Source organism: Danio aesculapii, chromosome 17, assembly GCF_903798145.1.
Source record: "Danio aesculapii chromosome 17, fDanAes4.1, whole genome shotgun sequence".
Lineage (NCBI taxonomy): Eukaryota > Metazoa > Chordata > Actinopteri > Cypriniformes > Danionidae > Danio > Danio aesculapii.
The window spans coordinates 45,943,075-45,966,359 of record NC_079451.1 but is presented as its reverse complement, the minus strand read 5'-3'; the positions used below and the strand labels follow the sequence as shown (position 1 = coordinate 45,966,359).

General features: G+C 36.3%; 1 protein-coding gene and 1 long non-coding RNA gene across 3 annotated transcripts in view; both read right to left on the bottom strand.

Annotated features, from left to right (window-relative positions):
- The window catches only part of sash1b (SAM and SH3 domain containing 1b), a 234,262-nt gene extending 218,952 nt beyond the window's left edge, over positions 1-15,310 (bottom strand). For both annotated transcript variants that reach the window (XM_056476540.1, XM_056476541.1), the window contains exon 1: positions 14,338-15,310. In XM_056476540.1, coding sequence (XP_056332515.1) covers positions 14,338-14,838 — 501 coding nt within the window. In that variant the 5' untranslated portion in view covers positions 14,839-15,310. The remainder of the gene's footprint in view (positions 1-14,337) is intronic.
- A 2,740-nt stretch (positions 15,311-18,050) lies between these two features.
- LOC130244059 (uncharacterized) lies at positions 18,051-23,285 on the bottom strand. Its single transcript, XR_008839195.1, has 2 exons — positions 20,079-23,285; positions 18,051-19,813 (listed from the first exon to the last, which is right to left on the bottom strand). It is a non-coding gene; the product is annotated as an uncharacterized LOC130244059 (long non-coding RNA).

Below are 23,285 nucleotides of genomic sequence, written 5' to 3'. Positions count from 1 at the left end.
GAATAAAAGCAGTTTTTAATTTTTTAAACACCATTTTAAAGTCAATATTATTAGCCCCTTTAAGCTATTGTTTTTCTGATAGTCTACAGAACAAACCATCATTATACAATAACTTGCCTAATAACCCTAACCTGTCTAGTTAACCTATTTAACCTAGTTAAGCCTTTAAATGTCACTTTAAGCTATATAGAAGTGTCTTGAAGAATATCTAGTCAAATATTATGTGCTGTAATCATGGCAAAGATGAAATAAATCAGTTATTAGAAATGAGTTATTAAAAATATTATGTTTAGAAATGTGTTGAAAAAAAATCTCTCCATTAAACAGAAATTTAGGGCAAAAATAAACAGGGGGGCTAATAATTCTGACTTCAACTGTATATTATGAAATGAGATTTTGGTCACACTGTACGTTGCAGCCCCCGAAGTTTCAACAGTGCCATAGTGTCACTTCAATCTGGAGTTATAAGAGTGCCGTGCAGAATAAAAATCAGGACGCAGCTTCATAATTTAAAGAGACAGGCTCCTTCTGACTCACTAATGAAGCCAGAAAGAATATGCAATTGATGCCTTGATCCCTCTTGCCACATGACACAAGGACCTGCTCACTCTGACCAGACTGCATTCATCTGTTGTGACACACACTTCAGTTACACAAGCTTTTTAGAAAGACTAGTTTGGGAGAGAGCATTTCATCCAGCACAGAAACCCTCATCTATTCGTAATGCAGGTCAGACAGAATAAGAGCTGTGATCGCAGCGGCGTTTACAAAACTCATGCTGCTGAGACACATCCAAACAGTCCTGCGCTGATACAAATCAAGCTGGAGGAACTGATACTGCATGTATCCTTGAGTAGAAATGATATACACTACCTGACAAAAGTCTTGTTGTTGATCCCAGTTGTAAAAGCAACAAATAATAACTTGACTTCTAGTTGATCATTTGGAAAAGTGGCAGAAGGTAGATTTTTCCCAAGAATCATCTGTTGAACTGCATCCCAATCATTACAAATACTGCAGAAGACCTACTGGAACCCGCATGGACCCAAGATTCTCATAAAATCAGTCAAGTTTGGTGAAGGAAAAATCATGGTTTGGGGTTACATTTAGTTTGGAGGTGTGCGAGAGATCTGCAGAGTGGATGGCAACATCAGCAGCCTGAGGTATCAAGACATTTGTGCTGCCCATTACATTACAATCCACAGGAGAGGGCAAATTCTCCAGCAGGATATCGCTCCTTCTCATACTTCAGCCTCCACATCAAAGTTTCTGGAAGTAAAGAAGGTCAAGCTGCTTCAGGATTGGCCAGCCCAGTCACCAGACATGAACATTATTGAGCATGTCTAGGGTAAGATGAAGGAGGAGGCATTGAAGATGAATCCAATCAATCTTGATGAGCTCTGGGAGTCCTGCAAGAACGCTTTCTTTGTCATTCCAGATGACTTTATTAATAAGTTATTTGAGTCATTGCAGAGATGTATGGATGCAGTCCTCCAAGCTCATGATGGAGTCAGACACAATATTCATTCTTTTTCCACTGCACCATGACTTTAAAATCTATACTCTGCATTATTTATGTTAAATGACAAGACTTTTGTCTAAGCATAGTCAGACCTTACTGTCCTAATGAAATAATTAAAAATCAAGGCATAACCATGTTTTATTTTGGTAAAATAAGCGTAATCTAGAGGTCTTTGTCTCTCATATAAGCCACTTCTGATACCAAATGATCAACTAGAAGACAAGTTATTATTTGTTGTTCCTAAGACTTGGATGGAACTAGTGTAGTTCATGTTTACAATTCAATTATACCTTAAGTGCTGTTGGGGATGTTTTCATCCACTCTGGGGTGATTTTGAGTCTTAATTTGACCACAACTTTCGCTGTGTTTCAGCAAATAGAACAATTTTTGGTGACAAATCTTATTTTGACACATATTTGGGGAAAACGGTTTGAAATTTTTCAATAAATCAGCAATACACTCTGGAAAAATTGATTACCATTTTGTTATGTTGGTGGCTGTTTTTGCCCTATTGACTTCCATTATAATGACATTTATTGATTGCAAAGTGCAGTAACAGCATAAGATCATGCATTCTTGATTGTTGGTGGTTTTCCCTGTAGAAAACAGATCACTTTTACTGTTGATCATCAATTGCAGTGCAAAAAAGCGTAGTTTCTGGCTTAAAATTAGATGGTTATATGGAGCATATTGTGTGTGTATTAGGGCTGCACCATATTGGAAAAATCTCACATTGCAATATTTTACTTTTCTGCAATATATATACTGCAATATAAATATTACTATACATGATAGCTTGAATATCTCTATTTGGGGGGGGGGGGTAATTTATATTGATTGTGGTGATTTTATAAGGGTGTGAATCATGTATAAAAAAATAATAAACAAATTCCAAACAAGAATAAAAACAATAGAGCAAAGAAAAAAGGTAAAAGAAACAGTGTATTCAGAAACACAAATGGAATAATAAAAGTCTTCATTGTATTAATAATTCAGTAAAATTAATCTTCATTAAAGTTTCAAATGTTGTACGTTATAGTGCCAAATGTTTTACACTCTCTTGAAATGCCTTTAAAACACATACAAACTATAAAGTTTCCGTCTGTTGAGGTTATACTTTGCAACGGCTCCACAAATCTCATGTATTCTCAATTGTTGATCAACTATAATCCCAACTCAACATTGCATGTCCTGCGATTTGACTATTGGGAACACACACATTGCGATATCAATGCTGAAATTATATATTTTGTGTGTGTGTGTGTGTGTGTGTGTGTGTGTGTGTGTGTGTGTGTGTGTGTGTGTGTGTGTGGTCCTTTACTGACAGCCGCCTGTGTCTTGTCGGAAGATATGGCGAAAAGTCCTACATGACGGTAATAGTTTGATTGGAGTGTTTACTTCAGTAATGCCACTAATATATGCACTCCACATGTCTTAATTCCATTTCTGTTTAGTTCAGTTATGACTTTAGTCGCATTAAGGTAATCAAAAATCTGTTTACATGGTAGACTCTTAATCAGAGTCTTCATATTAGAGAGAGATCTTTGTGCACTTTCCTTGACATGTCTGAGAAAATCTAAATAAGCAGCTCAAGAATGCATGATTGTTTGGTGTTATGGCTTTTGCAATAAAAAAAAAACGTTATTATAATAGAAGTCACTGGGGCAAAAACAGCCACGAACATAACAGAAGGGTAGTCAATTTGAACAATATACTAAGGTTAAAGCGATAATTCACTCAAAAATTAAAACTCTGTCATTGTTTTCTCCCCTTTCACTTGAATTTCTTTTTATCTGTTGAACCCTAGAGGTGCACCAATTACAATTTTCCGGGCTGATTCTGATTTTTGATTTTTTTTGTTAAGTGTGATCGGCTGATAAAGGATTTTGCCAATCCAGGCTTATTGGAAATATGTGTCCAGGGTTACATTATTGAGAAATGAGAAATATGTACCCTGGGCTATGTTTTCTTGCAGTTTCTGTTTTCACAAATCCCATAGAGGGCGCTGTGTACACTTTTGACAATCTAAAATACTCTACCTGGGCACGTTTTCTCACACGTGCCAATTCTCGAAAATCCACCGGAGGGCGATGTCGACATTTCTGTCAATCTCAACATCCTTCTTGTGTGCGTTCAAGAGAGTGCAACTTTTAAAATACAGTAACATACTGCATAACTGTCCTACCGTAAAATATAGTTCACATTACAGTTAAATACGGTGTAATTTACAAAAAACATTTACAGCGGCGGTCAGACCGATCATGCAAAAAAAGCTTGGTCGGTCGTTCGATGCATCTCTACTGAACACAAAAGAAGGTGCACTCAAAAATGACTTTTTCTGCTTGTTTAAATACCCCAGCTCAGACAGTAGCCAGTTACAGCCTTATTTCATTGGCTGACGCTGCTATGATGATCGCATTAGCACCAAGCTTCAGACACGCCCTTCATCAATCGTTTACACTGACTCCCAGTCTGAATGCATCATTAGGTTTTCTTTCTGGCAACTTAATTGTTTTATGTTCAACCCACTTAAATTTGCAAAAACTATTAAGTCAACCAATCAATTTGTGTGGGGACAACATGAGGGAATTGTTTGTAACCAGGCACTTTTCACAGTCTAGAAAGCTAATAACCAATACATCCATTGTATTTTTTTTCCTATATGGAAGTGAACAGTTACAGGTCTTCAGCATTCTTCAAAATATCTTCTTCAGTGCTCAACAGAATAAAGAAAGTTTTATAACCACTTGAGGGTGAGTAATTGTTTTACTCTTGGCTGAGCTACTCTTGGCTGAGTCAATCTCAACATCCTTCTTGTGTGTATTCAAGAGAGTGCAGCTTTTAAAATACAGTAACATACTGCATAACTGTCCTACCGTAAAATATAGTTCACATTACAGTTAAATCCTGTGTAATTTACAAAAAACATTTACAGTGGCGGTCAGACCGATCATGCAAAAAAAGCTTGGTCGGTCGTTCGATGCATCTCTACTGAACACAAAAGAAGGTGCACTCAAAAATGACTTTTTCTGCTTGTTTAAACTACTTATTTAAAATGGGTTGGAACATCACAATTCTCACACCGATTCACACTGGGCGTCAGCATCAACCTATTCACTTTGAATGGGTGACGTCAAACGTTGCTAAACTGAATTGTGGATCCGTCGGTGCTGCTTCAGTAGCGTTGCACACTGAAGAAGTTGGGAACTTTCTTAACTTTTCAAGTGCCAACGGAAGCGTCAGCCAATCAGATCACTTTATGCAAATACCCCAGCTCAGACAGTAGCCAGTTACAGCCTTATTTCATTGGCTGACGCTGCTATGATGATCGCATTAGCACCAAGCTTCAGACACGCCCTTCATCAATCGTTTACACTGACTCCCAGTGTGAATGCACCATTAGGTTTTCTTTCTGGCAACTTAATTGTTTTATGTTCAACCCACTTAAATTTGCAAAAACTATTAAGTCAACTTAATCAATTTGTGTGGGGACAACATGAGGGAATTGTTTATAACCAGGCACTTTTCACAGTCTAGAAAGCTAATAACCAATACATCCATTGTATTTTTTTTCCTATATGGAAGTGAACAGTTACAGGTCTTCAGCATTCTTCAAAATATCTTCTTCAGTGCTCAACAGAATAAAGAAAGCTTTATAACCACTTGAGGGTGAGTAATTGTTTTACTCTTGGCTGAGCTATCCCTTTAAACCTTTCAGTTCACAGACATGCTTTAGAATGGATCTGAAAAAAACACTAAAACATGTTTAAAACAGGCTCGCTCAAGCGAACTGCGTTGCTAGTTGCAGGATAAATGCGTCTCAATTTGCAAGACAATTTAGCGAGGCAGCAGCGGTTCACATACGGCGAAACCAAGGAAGCAAGCGAAAACATTTTAAAAGTGGGCCACTCTTTACAAATGCAAATGGTGGTAATGATAATGAGGACTCTGGCATTGCATGAGACGTTAAATGGCTCTGGAAGCTGAAAGCGCGATGAAGCCATCTGTCACCAGAGACTCGTCACTGATAAATGTGCTGATAAGACGGCGTAATGGAAACACGATTCGGACAAGAACAAAAGCGGCGGTGGAGTCTTGACAAGCGCTCAGAGACCCGCAGCGCTACAGGTGGAGACGCCAGTCAACGCTACGCCATTTAAATGAGGCTCTGTCTAATAACGAGGACTAAAAGGGCTTTCAAGCATCAGAGCAAAGGGGGATACACTGCAAAAATGCTGTTTTTGACTTGTTTCTAATCCAAATATCTTAATTCTTAAATCAAGAAGCATTTTAGAGACAAACAAAACATGTTTTAAGAAATAATATGCCAAAATTAAGTGAGATTTTTTCCTTATAAAGCAAAATAATCTACCAGTGGGGTAAGTAAAATAATGTTGTGTAAGAACTGCGTTGTTTTGGTTTTTGTATATTTTTGTCTGTTGTAGGTTTGAGATTGGGGTGTGACTTCAGCGCAACTAATGATCATCATCGCTCTTATTTAAGCAAAATGCAAGATTTCATCAGAGCCACTATTACTTTATGCCTTGTTTCCACGTAATTAATATAAATAACGTAATTTCTAAAAATGAATTATTTCTGAATTAATTAATTAATTTATTTGAATTATTGAGTTGTTGTTTGAGTGAGAAGACCACAGTTGTTTAGAAAATAAATAAATAAATAAATAAATAAATAAATAAATAAATGAATATTTCTTGTTTTACCCTTATTGACTATTTGTTTTTATCATTTTTAACTATGTTAAATTTGCTTGTAGGGTGAGAAAACATAGATTTAATGACACTAAATGTTAGTATCCAATGGTTTATATCTTGCATTACAGATACATTTTTCTGAAAAACAAGGCTAACAATACTGTGAATGTTTTTGTTATCAAACATCACATGCACTGCTAGTTACAAAAACTATAGTTTCTGCATCCTAAGATGTCGTACACGTAATTGTACACATAAAACTGTCACACTAAAATCATTCGAGACCCCAGACTCTCAAATCAAGTCCAAAACATCCATGTGCATGTGTGATCCAAATCAGCATGCATGAGTAGGGTAAGAAAATATACATTTAATGACACCAAATGTTAGTATCCAATGGTTTATATCTTGCATTATATTTCTGAAAAACAAGACAAATAGTGATTGTTTTTTCACTAGGGCCGAACAATACATTGATTGAGTATCAATATCGCAATGTGTTTATCTGTAATAGTCACATCACAGGATTGGATGATTTATTATAGATTAAATGATAATAATATCATTACAATTAACATATTTTTAATTCTTTATACAATGCGACCATGTTCTTTTACATTTAATTGTTCAATTACTGTACTTGAACACTGTTAGACTCCACAGAAAAACCTAAAGCACTGTTTATTTATTTATTGCTTGTAATTTATTATAATTTATGCAGATGCACTGCATAGAAAAAGACTCAATCAGTCCCGTTGATCTAAATTACTGAAATCTTACCAAATAGAGCTATTCTAAATTAATCATCTGGTGAAATTATATTCATACTGCAATATATATTACGGCAAAACAAAATATCGCAATGTCAGATGTTTGTGCAGCCCTAGTTTTTACCAAACATCACATGCACTGAGAAAAAAACTATAGTTTCCACGTCCTAAGATGTCGATCACATAATTGAACGCACAAATCTGTCACAATAAAATAATTTGTGACCCCATTCCCTTAAATCCCTCCTCAAAGCCCAAAAAACATCAATTCTGTAGGTGCAAAGGTGATCCAGATCAACATGCATGAGTCGGGTAGGAAAATATCGATTTAACGACACCAAATGTTAGTATCTAGTGTTTTATATCTTGCATTACAGATCTTTTTTCAGCGAAACAAGACAAACAATACAGTGACTGTTTTAATTATCAAACATCACATGCACCATTTGAAAAAACAACAATTATAGTTTCCACGTCCTAAGATGTTGATCACATAATTAAACGCACAAATCTGTCACAATAAAATCATTTAAGACCCCATTCCCTTAAATCCCACCTTAAAGTCCAAAACATCACTTCTGTAGGTGCAAAGGTGATCCAGATCAGCATGCATGAGTAGGGTTAGAAAATATAGACTTAATGACACCAAATGTTAGTATCTAGTGTTTTATATCTTGCATTACAGATCTTTTTTTCAGCGAAACAAGACAAACAATACTGTGATTTTTTTAATTATCAAACATCACATGCACCATTTGAAAAAAACAACAACTATATTTTCCATATCCTAAGATGTCGATCACATAATTAAACGCACAAATCTGTCACAATAAAATCATTTGAGACCCCATTCCCTTAAATCACTCCTCAAAGTCCAAAACATCACTTCTGTAGGTGCAAAGGTGATCCAGATCAGCATGCATGAGTCAGGTTAGAAAATATAGACTTAATGACACCAAACGTTAGTATCTAGTGTTATATATCTTGCATTACAGATCCTTTTTTCAGCGAAACAAGACAAACAATACAGTGACTGTTTTAATTATCAAACATCACATGCACCATTTGAAAAAAAAAATATATATACATAGTTTCCACATCCTAAAATGTCGATCACATAATTAAATGCACAAATCTGTCACAATAAAATCATTTGAGACCCCATTCCCTCAAATCCCACCTCAAAGCCCAAAAAACATAAATTCTGTAGGTGCAAAGGTGATCCAGATCAGCATGCATGAGTAGGGTTAGAAAATATAGACTTAATGACACCAAATGTTAGTATCCAAAGTTTTATATCTTGCATTAGATACTTTTTATGCAGATGTCAACATGACAAATATATTCTGTAATACTGTGAATGTTTTAATTACCAAACATCACATGCACTGTTAGTAAAACCTACAGTTTCCACGTCCTAAGATGTCGTACACGCAATTGAACACACAAAAACTGTCACAATAAAATCATTTGAGACCCCATTCCCTCAAATCACTCCTCAAAGTCCAAAACATCACTTCTGTAGGTGCAAAGATGATCCAGATCAGCATGCATGAGTCAGTTTAGAAAATGAACATTTAATGACACCAAACGTTAGTATCTAGTGTTATATATCTTGCATTACAGATCCTTTTTTTCAGCGAAACAAGACAAACAATACAGTGACTGTTTTAATTATCAAACATCACATGCACCATTTGAAAAAAACAACAATTATAGTTTCCATATCCTAAGATATCGATCATATTATTAAACGCACAAAACTGTCACAATAAAATCATTTGAGACCCCATTCCCTCAAATCCCTCCTCAAAGCCCAAAAAACATCACTTCTGTAGGTGCAAAGGTGATCCAGATCAACATGCATGAGTAGGGTTAGAACATATAGGCTTAATGGCACCAAATGTTAGTATCCAAAGTTTTATATCTTGCATTAGATACTTTTTATGCAGATGTCAACATGACAAATATATACTGTAATACTTTTAATGTTTTAATTACCAAACATCACATGCACTGTTAGTAAAAACTACAGTTTCCGCGTCCTAAGATGTCGTACACGCAATTGAACACACAAAAACTGTCACAATAAAATCATTTGAGACCCCATTCCCTCAAATCCCTCCTCAAAGTCCAAAACATCACTTCTGTAGGTGCAAAGGTGATCCAGATCAGCATGCATGAGTCGGGTTAGAAAATATAGACTTAATGACACCAAATGTTAGTTTCTAGTGTTTTATATCTTGCATTACAGATCTTTTTTTTAGCGAAACAAGACAAACAATAGTGATTGTTTTAGTTATCAAACATCACATGCACCATTTGAAAAAAACAACAACTATAGTTTCCACATCCTAAGATGTCGATCACATAATTAAACGCACAAAACTGTCACAATAAAATCATTTGAGACCACATTCCCTTAAATCCCACCTCAAAGTCCAAAACATCACTTCTGTAGGTGCAAAGGTGATCCAGATCAGCATGCATGAGTAGGGTTGGAAAATATAGACTTAATGGCACCAAATGTTAGTATCTAAAGTTTTATATCTTGCATTACAGATCTTTTTTTTTAGCGAAACAAGACAAACAATACAGTGACTGTTTTAATTATCAAACATCACATGCACCATTTGAAAAAAAAAAAAATATATATATATATATATATATATATAGTTTCCACATCCTAAAATGTCGATCACATAATTGAACGCACAAAACTGTCACAATAAAATCATTTGAGACTCTATTCCCTCAAATACCTCCTCAAAGTCCAAAACATCAATTCTGTAGGTGCAAAGATGATCCAGATCAACATGCATGAGTCGGGTTAGAAAATATAGACTTAATGACACCAAATGTTAGTATCTAGTGTTATATATCTTGCATTACAGATCCTTTTTTTCAGCGAAACAAGACAAATACAGTGATTGTTTTAGTTATCAAACATCACATGCACCATTTGAAAAAAACAACTATAGTTTCCACATCCTAAGATGTCGATCACATAATTAAACGCACAAATCTGTCACAATAAAATTATTTGAGACCCCATTCCCTCAAATCCCACCTCAAAGCCCAAAAAACATCAATTCTGTAGGTGCAAAGGTGATCCAGATCAACATGCATGAGTAGGGTTAGAAAATATAGACTTAATGACACCAAATGTTAGTATCCAAAGTTTTATATCTTGCATTAGATACTTTTTATGCAGATGTCAACATGACAAATATATTCTGTAATACTGTGAATGTTTTAATTACCAAACATCACATGCACTGGTAGTAAAAACTACAGTTTCCGCGTCCTAAGATGTCGTACACATAATTGAACACACAAAAACTGTCACACTAAAATCATTTGAGACCCCATTCCCTCAAATCACTCCTCAAAGCCCAAAACATCACTTCTGTAGGTGCAAAGGTGATCCAGATCAACATGCATGAGTCAGGTTAGAAAATATAGACTTAATGACACCAAATGTTAGTATCCAAAGTTTTATATCTTGCATTAGATACTTTTTATGCAGATGTCAACATGACAAATATATTCTGTAATACTGTGAATGTTTTAATTACCAAACATCACATGCACTGTTAGTAAAAACTACAGTTTCTGCGTCCTAAGATGTCGTACACATAATTGAACACACAAACCTGTCACACTAAAATCATTCGAGACCCCATTCCCTCAAATCACTCCTCCTCAAAGCCCAAAATATTCCTTCTGTAGGTGCAAATGTGATCCAGATCAACATACATGAGTAAATACAAACCCGTAATTGTGCATTGCATTGGCCTGCCTATTATTTAAAAGCTCCCGATGTTTACAGGAGAAAATGTACAGTAAATCACTCTATTAATAGCACTCAGTGTAGTTAATGGATTACAGTTCTTGTTCTCGGGGTTATCGATTAAAGCCTGCTCTCAAAGCCCCCAGAGTGCACTAATGAATAACGACTTCAATTAAGCTTGTCGAATACTTCAACCTCTGTGGCAGGATCAAATCATCTGTCTTGGGAAAAGAAAACGTCAAGCAAGCCTCTACAGACCACTACAGTGTGCTAGACCAGCAAAACGGTTCATGTTAATGAATGCTCAGCAACTTTTCTTACACAACTCAAAGAATACTTGAAGAAATCACACACTTTTTCTGCTCTTTGCTATGATCAGTCTGAGTAAACACGCAATTTTATACCCGAGATGATTTGGAAACCATCACATTGACTGAGTTGCCTCTCTAAACCACTGCATGGCTTCTTAGATAGGCATGGGATGATAACCGTTTTCAAGGTATACCGCGGTTTGCAAAAGTCAAGGTTTTAAAACAGTCAAGATTTCCTGCAATACCGTTCCTAAGGTGTGTGTAAGATTTGTTTCTTTACTTTTTTTATTTGTTTTTTAGGACAACAATATCTCCCAGCAGAAAAGATCTAAAGATGCCGTTTTAAGTTGTAAAAAAAATCTGTTTTTGAAATAAATGGACAGCAGAAGTCAATAACTCATTTGACTTATTTAGCCTGACATGTTTACTGTTACAAAATAGTTCAAATGTTGCTTAAAATAAAATATATTGTGCTTAAAAGGGACAAAAAGTTTTGGTTTTTTACCCAAAAATTTAAAAATATATATATATTTAGAGTCGTAATCACAATACCGTGATACGTGATATTTTCATTCAAGGTTATCATACCGTCAGAATCTTATACCGGCCCATACCTATTCTTAGATGCAGGATAAATGGATAGAAATACAAGTCAGAGCCATGTATTAGCCAGCATTTGGACATTCTCAGATGATAAGCAGTAATAGCCAGAATTTACCATTCAGTTGCAAAATCAAACACCATATGAAATGCTTTAGTAAATACTGTATAATTCAGCATTTCATTTAGAGATTCAACCTTTTAACATTGGCCATTAGAGGGATAGTTTGATTAAAAATAGTGCTGTCAAATAATTAATCATGATTAATTACATGCAAAATGATAGTTTGTTTTTACATAATGTATTTGTACTCATTGTGTATAAATATTTTGTACATGTATACTGTGTACAATTAAAAAAATACAAAACCAAAATGTTTGCATATTTATATATCATTTGTATTAGAAATAAATATAAATTGACATTTTCCTAAATATATACATGTATGTGTTTATTTATATATACACTCACTGGCCACTTTATTAGGTACACCTGTCCTACTGCTTGTTAACGCAAATTTCTACTCAGCTAATCACATGGCAGCAATGCATTAAGGCATGTATTCATACTGAGCATCAGAATGGGGAAGAAAGGGGATTTAAGTGACTTTGAACGCGGCATGGTTGTTGGTGTTGGACAGGCTGGTCTGAGTATTTCAGAAACTGCTGATCTACTGGGATTTTCACGCACAACTATCTCTAGGGTTTACAGAGAATGGTCAGAAAAAGAGAAAATATCCAGTGAGCGGCAGTTCTGTGGGCGCAAATGCCTTGTTGATGGTCAAGGAGAATGGCCAGATTGGTTACAGCTGATAGAAAGGAAATAGTAACTCAAATAACTACTCGTTACAACCGAGGTCTGCAGAAGAGCATCTGTAGATGGGCTATAGCAGCAGAAGACCACACCGGGTGCCACTCCTGTCAGCTAAGAACAGGAAACTGAGGCTACAATTGGCACAGGTTCACCAAAACTGGACAATAGAGATTGGAGAAACGTTGCCTGGTCTGATGAATCTCGATTTCTGCTGCGACATTCAGATGTTAGGGTCAGAATTTGGCATCAACAACATGAAAGTATGGATCCATCCTGCCTTGTATCAGCAGTTCAGGCTGGTGGTGGTGTAATGGTGTGGGGGAGATTTTCTTGGCACACTTTGGGCCCATTAGTACCATTTGAGCATCGTGTCAACGCCACAGCCTACATGAGTATTGTCGCTGACCATGTCCATCCCTTTATGACCACAGTGTACTTCTGATGGCTACTTCCAGCAGGATAACGCACCATGTCATTAGCGTGAATCATCTCAGACTGGTTTCTTGAACATGACAATGAGTTTACTGTACTCAAATGGCCTCCACAGTCACCAGAGCTCAACCCAATAGAGCATCTTTGGGAGATTCACATCACATCATCGATATGCAGCCAACAAATCTGTAGCAACTGCGTGATGCTATCATGTCAAAATGGAGTAAAATCTCTGAGGAATATTTCCAGTACCTTGTTGAATCTATCCCACAAAGGATTAAGGCAGTTTGAAAGGCAAAAGGGGGTCCAACCCGGTACTAGTAAGGTGTACCTAATAAAGTGAGTGTATATATATATATATATATATATATATATATATATATATATATATATATATATATATATATATATATATATATATATATATATATATATATATATATACCCAAAATAAATATGCACAGTACAAATATATTGTGCAAATACAAGCTTTGAATTTGGATGCAATTAATTGCGATTAATCATTTCACATCACTATTTAAAAATGAAAATTCTCTTATCATCTACTGTTATTTTAAACCTTTATGACTTTCTTCTGTTGAACAAAAAAGAAGATATTTTGAAGAATGCTGATTGGTGGCACCCATTGCCTTCCATAGTAGGAAAAAAAATACTACACAGTAAAAGGACGATTTTTACGGTAAAAACCTGTATAATGCTAAAGTAAAACTCTGTTGCTGCCAGAAGTTAACAAGAGTTATTTATATTATTTACTAGATTTCCCATTACTTGTATTTTATTAATGTCAGATTTGCACATTGTGATATCGATGCTGAAGCGATATATTGTGCAGCCCTGGCAGGTGTAGTAAGGTATAAATGAATGAAATTCTGTAGGTTACCGTAAATCTAGAAATGCCTCAACTGTATTTATAACGGTAAAGTTCAAGCAATCAAAACTGAATTTTTTATTTTTACTATAAATTTTACAGAATACTTTTTACAGCATATTTAAGTCAACAGGTCCCAGCATTTTTCAAAATATCTTCAGAAGCTGAAATGGGTTTTGGGCAAGTGAAGGCTGAGTAAATGATGACAGAATTTTCATTTCTGGATGTACTATCCCTTTAAAATAAAACCCAAAATCATCCAACCACCAATGCACAAATATAATAATGGATGACATTTACTGAGGACGTTTTGCAAACACAACCATCCTTAGATGCTTATTATCCCCCAAAAAAACTAGAACAGGTGAGTAAATTTCAAGCCAACAGGTAACCTTTTGCAGGCAGGAATAAAATGTCAATAACAAAGAGACGGAGCAAACATTTTCAGAGGATGTGACAGCAGCAATAATGACGTAAAGGTCAGTACTCACTTTATACGAGTAGGGCGTTTTGCTCAGGTCAATTCCATCCTTCACCAGTTTATCCCGAATCATTATCTTCAGCTTGAGTTTGGGATACACCACCGGCTCCTTATGGATCTCCAAAGCTGTAATGTCACTGGAAAATCCAATCCTAGGCCTGTCGCAGGTTGAGTTGACCCATGATTTGGTGATTTTCTGTTTGCAGTCACTAATTTGAGATGTATTTGGGTATGTGCCATGAGGAAGGGGTTCTAGGGTGAAATATAGAGCTGGTGCCACTTTCTTGTCTTCATCCCGTAGTCTCTCCACAGCCCGGAGCAGCTTTTCCCTGTGGTGTGGAGAGATGACCCCGATGGCATCCAGATCAGGGTTTCCTATCTGTTTGCACACCTCCAGGTCATCATAACCATTATCAACAAAAGACTCCACATACTGACACAGCTGAAGGGTTTTCAGCCACTCATAGACAATAGTGGGTCCGTTGCTCATCGTTCCCAAATCACAGGACATTCCCAAAATCCATTCCCAAGTGGCACATACTTCCCATTTCAGTGCCACAGATGGTCAACACTGGGAGAAATTAGTTTGACTGTATTCAGTTGAGTAATTTAAAGTAGAAAATATTAATATTACATCCCCAAACAACGATTATGAATGGTAATGTTTATTTTGAAGTGCAAAATGTGTGTAAACAAAGTTTAAAGTGCATCATATTGACGTCAATTCATTCATAACTTAGCTTGCTCTATCAAATATAATGAATTCAAGCACAACCATACCAAAATCCCCTCATGAAAGTGTTTGTTTCCTTACATAATCCATATATAAGTCCCTAGTCGATGTTTATCTCCTGTTTAGTCGTCAAAAAAGCATCAGTGTGAGAATCGTTGTTTATATCCAGTGTCAGAGAGGCGCTTGTTTCCGCATGTCGATTAATTCTCCATTGATCCGATAGCGAAATAAACAGGGGGAAAGGAAAACAAAGGAGATGTAGCTTCTATTGAGCACCGGTCCAGCCAGACTGAGAGAGTCGGAGTAATTTAGCGAGCGCTAGACGCCAAATTGAAGTTTCCCTCCCCTTTATTTTGAAGCGCCTTCACGGCAGCTTTCTGGTTGATTGTAGAGCCTCCTGCAGGCCGCGAGCAGAACTGCAGCGCTATTTTACCGGTGGATGGGAAGAGTAAGCCACATTTCTTATTTTTAAAGGGATAATTCATGCAAAATCTAATATTTACTCACTATTTAATCATTTTCAAGTGATTATAAACCTTTATGAGGTTCTTTTTATTCTGTTAAACAAAAAAAAACATATTTTGAACAATGTTATAAACCGATAAGCATAAAACAAATATTATGGAAGTGAATTTTCAAGATTTTTCAAGATAATTTCTGAGTTACACAGAAGAAAGAGGTTTGAGTCAAGGGTGAGTAAACAATGACAAAATGTTTTGGGTCAATTATCGCTTTATTGTCTTGACAGACAGGCTTTATTAACAGACCAGTCAGTTTAAGTCGCATTTTATGCACACTTTTAATTAATTACAGTGGGCCTAGATAAGCAATATTAGAGTTATGGTAAATATATTTAATTTATTTATTTTTTACAAATTTATATATATTTTAAAATGAGCATACTTGGAATTGAATCATTGTGAAATGCCAAATGTGACTTTTGGTTAACTCTATCTCTCTCTCTCTCTCACTCACACACACACTACAAAAAGGGATCATCTAAACAATAAAAATGTAATACAGTTTTAATTTTCTGTTTTCTTTCGTTGTATTAGAACGTGTCTTATTTTTGTCATTATATTTTGAATACACGTTATAAAAAGACTATTTTAAATGGTTATATTTATTCAGAAACAGAATACGTTTATGACAAGTAAAGGTGAGTGAATGAAGACTGAATTTTCAGTTTTTGGTGAAGTACCTCTTTAATGTCTGACAGTACAAAATAACCTAATATTTAAAATAAATAAATAAACAAGACTAAATAAAAAACAGTAGTTTGAGCCGTATTTAATGCACGTAAACCCATAGTTGTTCATTAACAGAAGTGATGTTAAGGATGACAGTAAGTACCAATATTTTAGAGAAAATGAGCCTACTTTGAATTGAACACTGTGATTTATCACTGTGAAATGTGAGATTTAATGTAATGCAATTCTGACACCTGTTTGACAGAGAGTAATGCACAAACGTGACAATGCACACATTTAAATCTTTACCTTTTGCCTTCAGACCAGCATTGTTTTTCCAAACTTCTATTGTTCAATTTTGGTGAGCCTGTGTGAATTGTAGCCTCAGTTTCTTGTTCAGCTGAGAGGAGTGGCACCCGGTGTGGTCTTCTGTTGCTGTAGCCCATCCGCCTCAAGGTTGGACGTGTTGTGTGTTCAGAGATGCTCTACTGCAGACCTCAGTTGTAACGAGTGGTTATTTGAGTTACTGTTGCCTTTCTATCAGCTGGAACCAGTCTGGCCATTCTCCTCTGATCTCTGCCATCAACAAGGCATTTGCGCACACAAAACTGCCACTCACTGAAAATCCCAGTAGATCAGCAGTTTCTGAAATACTCAGACAAGCCCGTCTGGAACCAACAACCATGCCAGACTTAAAGTCACTTAAATCACCTTTCCTCCTCATTCTGATGCTTGGTTTGAACTCCAATAGATCGTCTTGACCATGTCTACATGCCTTAATGTATTGAGTTGCTGCCATGTGATTGGCTGATTATAAATTTACTTTAACGAACAGTTGGACAGGTGTACCTAATAAAGTGGCCGGTGAGTATAAGTCTATGGTAAATTTGTAGTAAGTTGCACTGGTAAATAATAGCCGAAAATACATTGTGTGTATCTAATATTTTCTTTTATGTCAAATTGAGTAAAGAACCAAACGTCCAAACGTAATTTTTAACTACTAACATACTTTGCAAATCATTTAATTCACACACCTTTAAAGGCATTTTTCTCAATATCTAGATTTTGTTTCCAGATTATTCTTTTTCAGCTAAACATCATCCTAACAATCCAGACGTCAGTGCAAAGCTTATTGTCAGCTTCCAGATGATGGATAAATCTCAAACTTTGAGCTTATAAGACTGGATTTATGGTCACATATTTAAAGCGCTGTCGCCTCACAGCAAGAAGGTCACTGGTTCGAGTCCCAGCTGGGCCAGTTGGCATTTCTGTGTGGAGTTTGCACGTTGTCTCCGTGTTGACGTGGGTTTCCTCCGGGTGCTCCGGGTTCCCCCACAGTCCAAAGACGTGCGCTATACTGTAGGTGAATTGAATAAACTAAACTGGCTGTAGTGTATGAGTGTGTGTGGGAATGTGAGTGTGTATGGGTGTTTCCCAGTACTGGGTTGCGGCTGGAAGAACATGCGCTGCTTAAAACATATGCTGGAATAGTTAGCAGTTCATTCCGCTTTGGCGACCTCTGATAAATAAGAGACTCAGCCGAAGGAAAATGAATGAATGTCTTAGTTTTTTCATTCAGTTTTTGAAAGCAGCACTGTACAGTTGTTGAAATAACACTATAATCTTTACATTCAAGCACTTTTAATGACCTGTGTTTGCTTTTGAGTACTTTCCAGGCCTTTTTTTCATAAGTAAAGTACTTTGAAGAAGTGCGGCAACCCTTGCTGACAGTCCCAACAGTGACATCCAGTGGCTGACGTATGTAAAATCATGTGTGATATCAAAATGGCTTGAAAAAAATCGTTCTGTTACATTTATTGTTTTCTCCATTGCACAGTTATGTCTATAAACATGTTTCCTAAACTGTCGGGTGGCAGCAGATTAAGACAAACATTCATGTGAAAGTTTGATTAATAAAACTGTACAATAAGTCAGCTATGTTGAGAAAAAACAGCACAGACAATCATCCCCCCCAAAAACTGACCATTTTCAGGACTGCATGTTTTCTTACAGTGATGTTAAATCCGAACGAAAATAACAATGCTATTGAACAAAAAATAAATCATGTTCATAATCCGATAGAGTAAATACTTGCGATTTGTTCCATTAGCAAACATCTCACCAGCAGGACTACAAAAGATAATTAAATAAAAAGACCAAATAAAATAACGCAGATGGATGTAAACACGATATCATGCTGCTCTTTGTGCAAGAGAAATCAACAGTACACAGAGACGACCAATCATTACGGGGTCGTCTTTCTCTCGACCAATCAGATCGCTCGTCACAATTGGTTCATGAATATTTCAGTGAGAATATACACATAACCACACCCCTTTCAATTCAAATAACACAATAAAAACGCTCATTCGCAAATATCTCAAATCAAACCCAAATGATATATATATATATTTCTATGTATTTATATATATTTCCGATGTATAAATATATTTGTATATCACTGAACTGGCGATGAGGACAAATCTGAGAGTGTGAGCCACCACATTTACACGTCACATCGGTCTTGTTTTGGTCCTTCATAAAAGAAATGTAATGTCCAAAGTAAAGAGCGACTACAAAAATGTGAATCAGAAAATGACGTCGATGCCATTATAATAGAAAACATATAGTGCAAAACCACACAACTGCCCATAGAAAAGAAACATTTATGAAGCAGAGAGGCTGGGTTCAATTTTCAGCTAGTCAAAATGGCTATATTTAGACTTACACAAACATGAGTCTGTGTATATATATTTATGAATATATTTATATAGACTATATATATTTAAAGTTTGGAAGATTTTTTTTTAAATTAAGGCTAAGGCTGCATTTATTTAATCAAATATACAGTAAAACCAGTGTTGGGGGTAACGCATTACAAGTAACGTGAGTTACGTAATAATAGTACTTACTAGTTCTAAGTAACGAGTAAAGTAACGCATTACTTCATTAAATTAAGTAATAATATTTGAGATACTTTTTAGTTTAGTTAATTGGCTTTTATAAAATAAATTGCTGAATTAAAATGATCGTAGTCACGTTGAATCCTGCACACAATAAGAGAATGCAGAAACAGACAGAAATTAAAACGGCAGAGCCTGACATTTCGAGAAGTGTATTAATGGAAGTTGGAGTCAGCTCCAAGTGGGCTGTACTAATCTGTCCAATATTGTGCTTTATGAATGTCTACACCTACACTAAACCTAACCTCACAGTAACCTGTTGTGTTTTATTACCTTCTAAACCTACTCTAAACCTAACCTCACAGTAACCTGTTGTGTTTTATTACCGTCTGAACCTACTCTAAACCCAACCTCACAGTAACCTGTTGTGTTTTATTATCGTCTGAACCTACTCTAAACCCAACCTCACAGTAATCTGTTGTGTTTTATTACCGTCTGAACCTACACTAAACCCAATCTCACAGTAACCTGTTGTGTTTTATTACCATTTACATCTACTCTAAACCTAACCTCACAGTAACCTGTTGTGTTTTATTACCGTCTGAACCTACTCTAAACCTAACCTCACAGTAACCTGATGTGTTTTATTACCGTCTGAACCTACACTAAACCCAATCTCACAGTAACCTGTTGTGTTTTATTACCGTCTGAACCTACTCTAAACCCAACCTCACAGTAACCTGTTGTGTTTTATTACAGTCTAAACCTACTCTAAACCCAACCTCACAGTAACCTGTTGTGTTTTATTACCATTTACATCTACTCTAAACCTAACCTCACAGTAACCTGTTGTGTTTTATTACCGTCTGAACCTACTCTAAACCCAACCTCACAGTAACCTGTTGTGTTTTATTACAGTCTAAACCTACTCTAAACCTAACCTCACAGTAACCTGATGTGTTTTATTACCGTCTGAACCTACTCTAAACCCAACCTCACAGTAACCTGTTGTGTTTTATTAACATCTAAACCTACTCTAAACCCAACCTCACAGTAACCTGTTGTGTTTTATTACAGTCTAAACCTACTCTAAACCCAATCTCACAGTAACCTGTTGTGTTTTATTACCATTTACATCTACTCTAAACCTAACCTCACAGTAACCTGTTGTGTTTTATTACCGTCTGAACCTACTCTAAACCCAACCTCACAGTAACCTGTTGTGTTTTATTAACATCTAAACCTACTCTAAACCCAACCTCACAGTAACCTGTTGTGTTTTATTACCGTCTGAACCTACTCTAAACCCAACCTCACAGTAACCTGTTGTGTTTTATTACCGTCTGAACCTACTCTAAACCCAACCTCACAGTAACCTGTTGTGTTTTATTACTGTCTGAACCTACTCTAAACCCAACCTCACAGTAACCTGATGTGTTTTATTACCGTCTGAACCTACTCTAAACCTAACCTCACAGTAACCTGTTGTGTTTTATTACCGTCTGAACCTACTCTAAACCTAACCTCACAGTAACCTGATGTGTTTTATTACCGTCTGAACCTACTCTAAACCCAACCTCACAGTAACCTGTTGTGTTTTATTAACATCTAAACCTACTCTAAACCCAACCTCACAGTAACCTGTTGTGTTTTATTACCGTCTGAACCTACTCTAAACCCAACCTCACAGTAACCTGTTGTGTTTTATTACTGTCTGAACCTACTCTAAACCCAACCTCACAGTAACCTGTTGTGTTTTATTACTGTCTGAACCTACTCTAAACCCAATCTCACAGTAACCTGTTGTGTTTTATTACCATTTACATCTACTCTAAACCTAACCTCACAGTAACCTGTTGTGTTTTATTACCGTCTGAACCTACTCTAAACCCAACCTCACAGTAACCTGTTGTGTTTTATTACCGTCTAAACCTACTCTAAACCCAATCTCACAGTAACCTGTTGTGTTTTATTACCATCTAAACCTACTCTAAACCCAATCTCACAGTAACCTGTTGTGTTTTATTACCATTTACATCTACTGTAAACCTAACCTCACAGTAACCTGTTGTGTTGTATTACCATCTAAACCTACTCTAAACCCAACCTCACAGTAACCTGTTGTGTTTTATTACAGTCTAAACCTACTCTAAACCCAATCTCACAGTAACCTGTTGTGTTTTATTACCATTTACATCTACTCTAAACCTAACCTCACAGTAACCTGTTGTGTTTTATTACCGTCTGAACCTACTCTAAACCCAACCTCACAGTAACCTGTTGTGTTTTATTAACATCTAAACCTACTCTAAACCCAACCTCACAGTAACCTGTTGTGTTTTATTAACATCTAAACCTACTCTAAACCCAACCTCACAGTAACCTGTTGTGTTTTATTACAGTCTAAACCTACTCTAAACCCAATCTCACAGTAACCTGTTGTGTTTTATTACCATTTACATCTACTCTAAACCTAACCTCACAGTAACCTGTTGTGTTTTATTACCGTCTGAACCTACTCTAAACCCAACCTCACAGTAACCTGTTGTGTTTTATTACCGTCTGAACCTACTCTAAACCCAACCTCACAGTAACCTGTTGTGTTTTATTACCGTCTGAACCTACTCTAAACCCAATCTCACAGTAACCTGTTGTGTTTTATTACCATTTACATCTACTCTAAACCTAACCTCACAGTAACCTGTTGTGTTTTATTACCGTCTGAACCTACTCTAAACCCAACCTCACAGTAACCTGTTGTGTTTTATTACCGTCTAAACCTACTCTAAACCCAATCTCACAGTAACCTGTTGTGTTTTATTACCATCTAAACCTACTCTAAACCCAATCTCACAGTAACCTGTTGTGTTTTATTACCATTTACATCTACTGTAAACCTAACCTCACAGTAACCTGTTGTGTTTTATTACCATCTAAACCTACTCTAAACCCAATCTCACAGTAACCTGTTGTGTTTTATTACCATCTAAACCTACTCTAAACCCAATCTCACAGTAACCTGTTGTGTTTTATTACCATTTACATCTACTCTAAACCTAACCTCACAGTAACCTGATGTGTTTTATTACCGTCTGAACCTACTCTAAACCCAATCTCACAGTAACCTGTTGTGTTTTATTAACATCTAAACCTACTCTAAACCCAACCTCACAGTAACCTGTTGTGTTTTATTACAGTCTAAACCTACTCTAAACCCAATCTCACAGTAACCTGTTGTGTTTTATTACCATTTACATCTACTCTAAACCTAACCTCACAGTAACCTGTTGTGTTTTATTACCATTTACATCTACTCTAAACCTAACCTCACAGTAACCTGTTGTGTTTTATTACCGTCTGAACCTACTCTAAACCTAACCTCACAGTAACCTGTTGTGTTTTATTACCGTCTGAACCTACTCTAAACCCAACCTCACAGTAACCTGTTGTGTTTTATTACCGTCTAAACCTACTCTAAACCCAATCTCACAGTAACCTGTTGTGTTTTATTACCATCTAAACCTACTCTAAACCCAATCTCACAGTAACCTGTTGTGTTTTATTACCATTTACATCTACTGTAAACCTAACCTCACAGTAACCTGTTGTGTTTTATTACCATCTAAACCTACTCTAAACCCAATCTCACAGTAACCTGTTGTGTTTTATTACGGTCTGAACCTACTCTAAACATAACCTCACAGTAACCTGTTGTGTTTTATTACCGTTTAAACCTACACTAAACCCAATCTCACAGTAACCTGTTGTGTTTTATTACCATCTACGTCTACTCTAAACCTAACCTCACAGTAACCTGATGTGTTTTATTACCATCTACACCTACTCTAAACCCAATTTCATAGTAACATGTTGTGTTTTATTACTGTCTACTCCACCTACACCACTTAAACCCAACCTACTTGTGGTTTAAGTCTCTCCCACTTGGAGGTCACCCAACCTACTTGCTATGTAATCCCTTCCCACTTGGAGGTCTCCTGGCTACAGCGATACTTGTCACTATTGGTGAGAAAAGGGGGACAGAGTGCATAGGGCCCTGGCAATTTAGGGGCCCAGCGACGAACAGCGGAGCTCGAATTCCCCACCCCTAATCTCTTCATTTCTGCCAATTGTA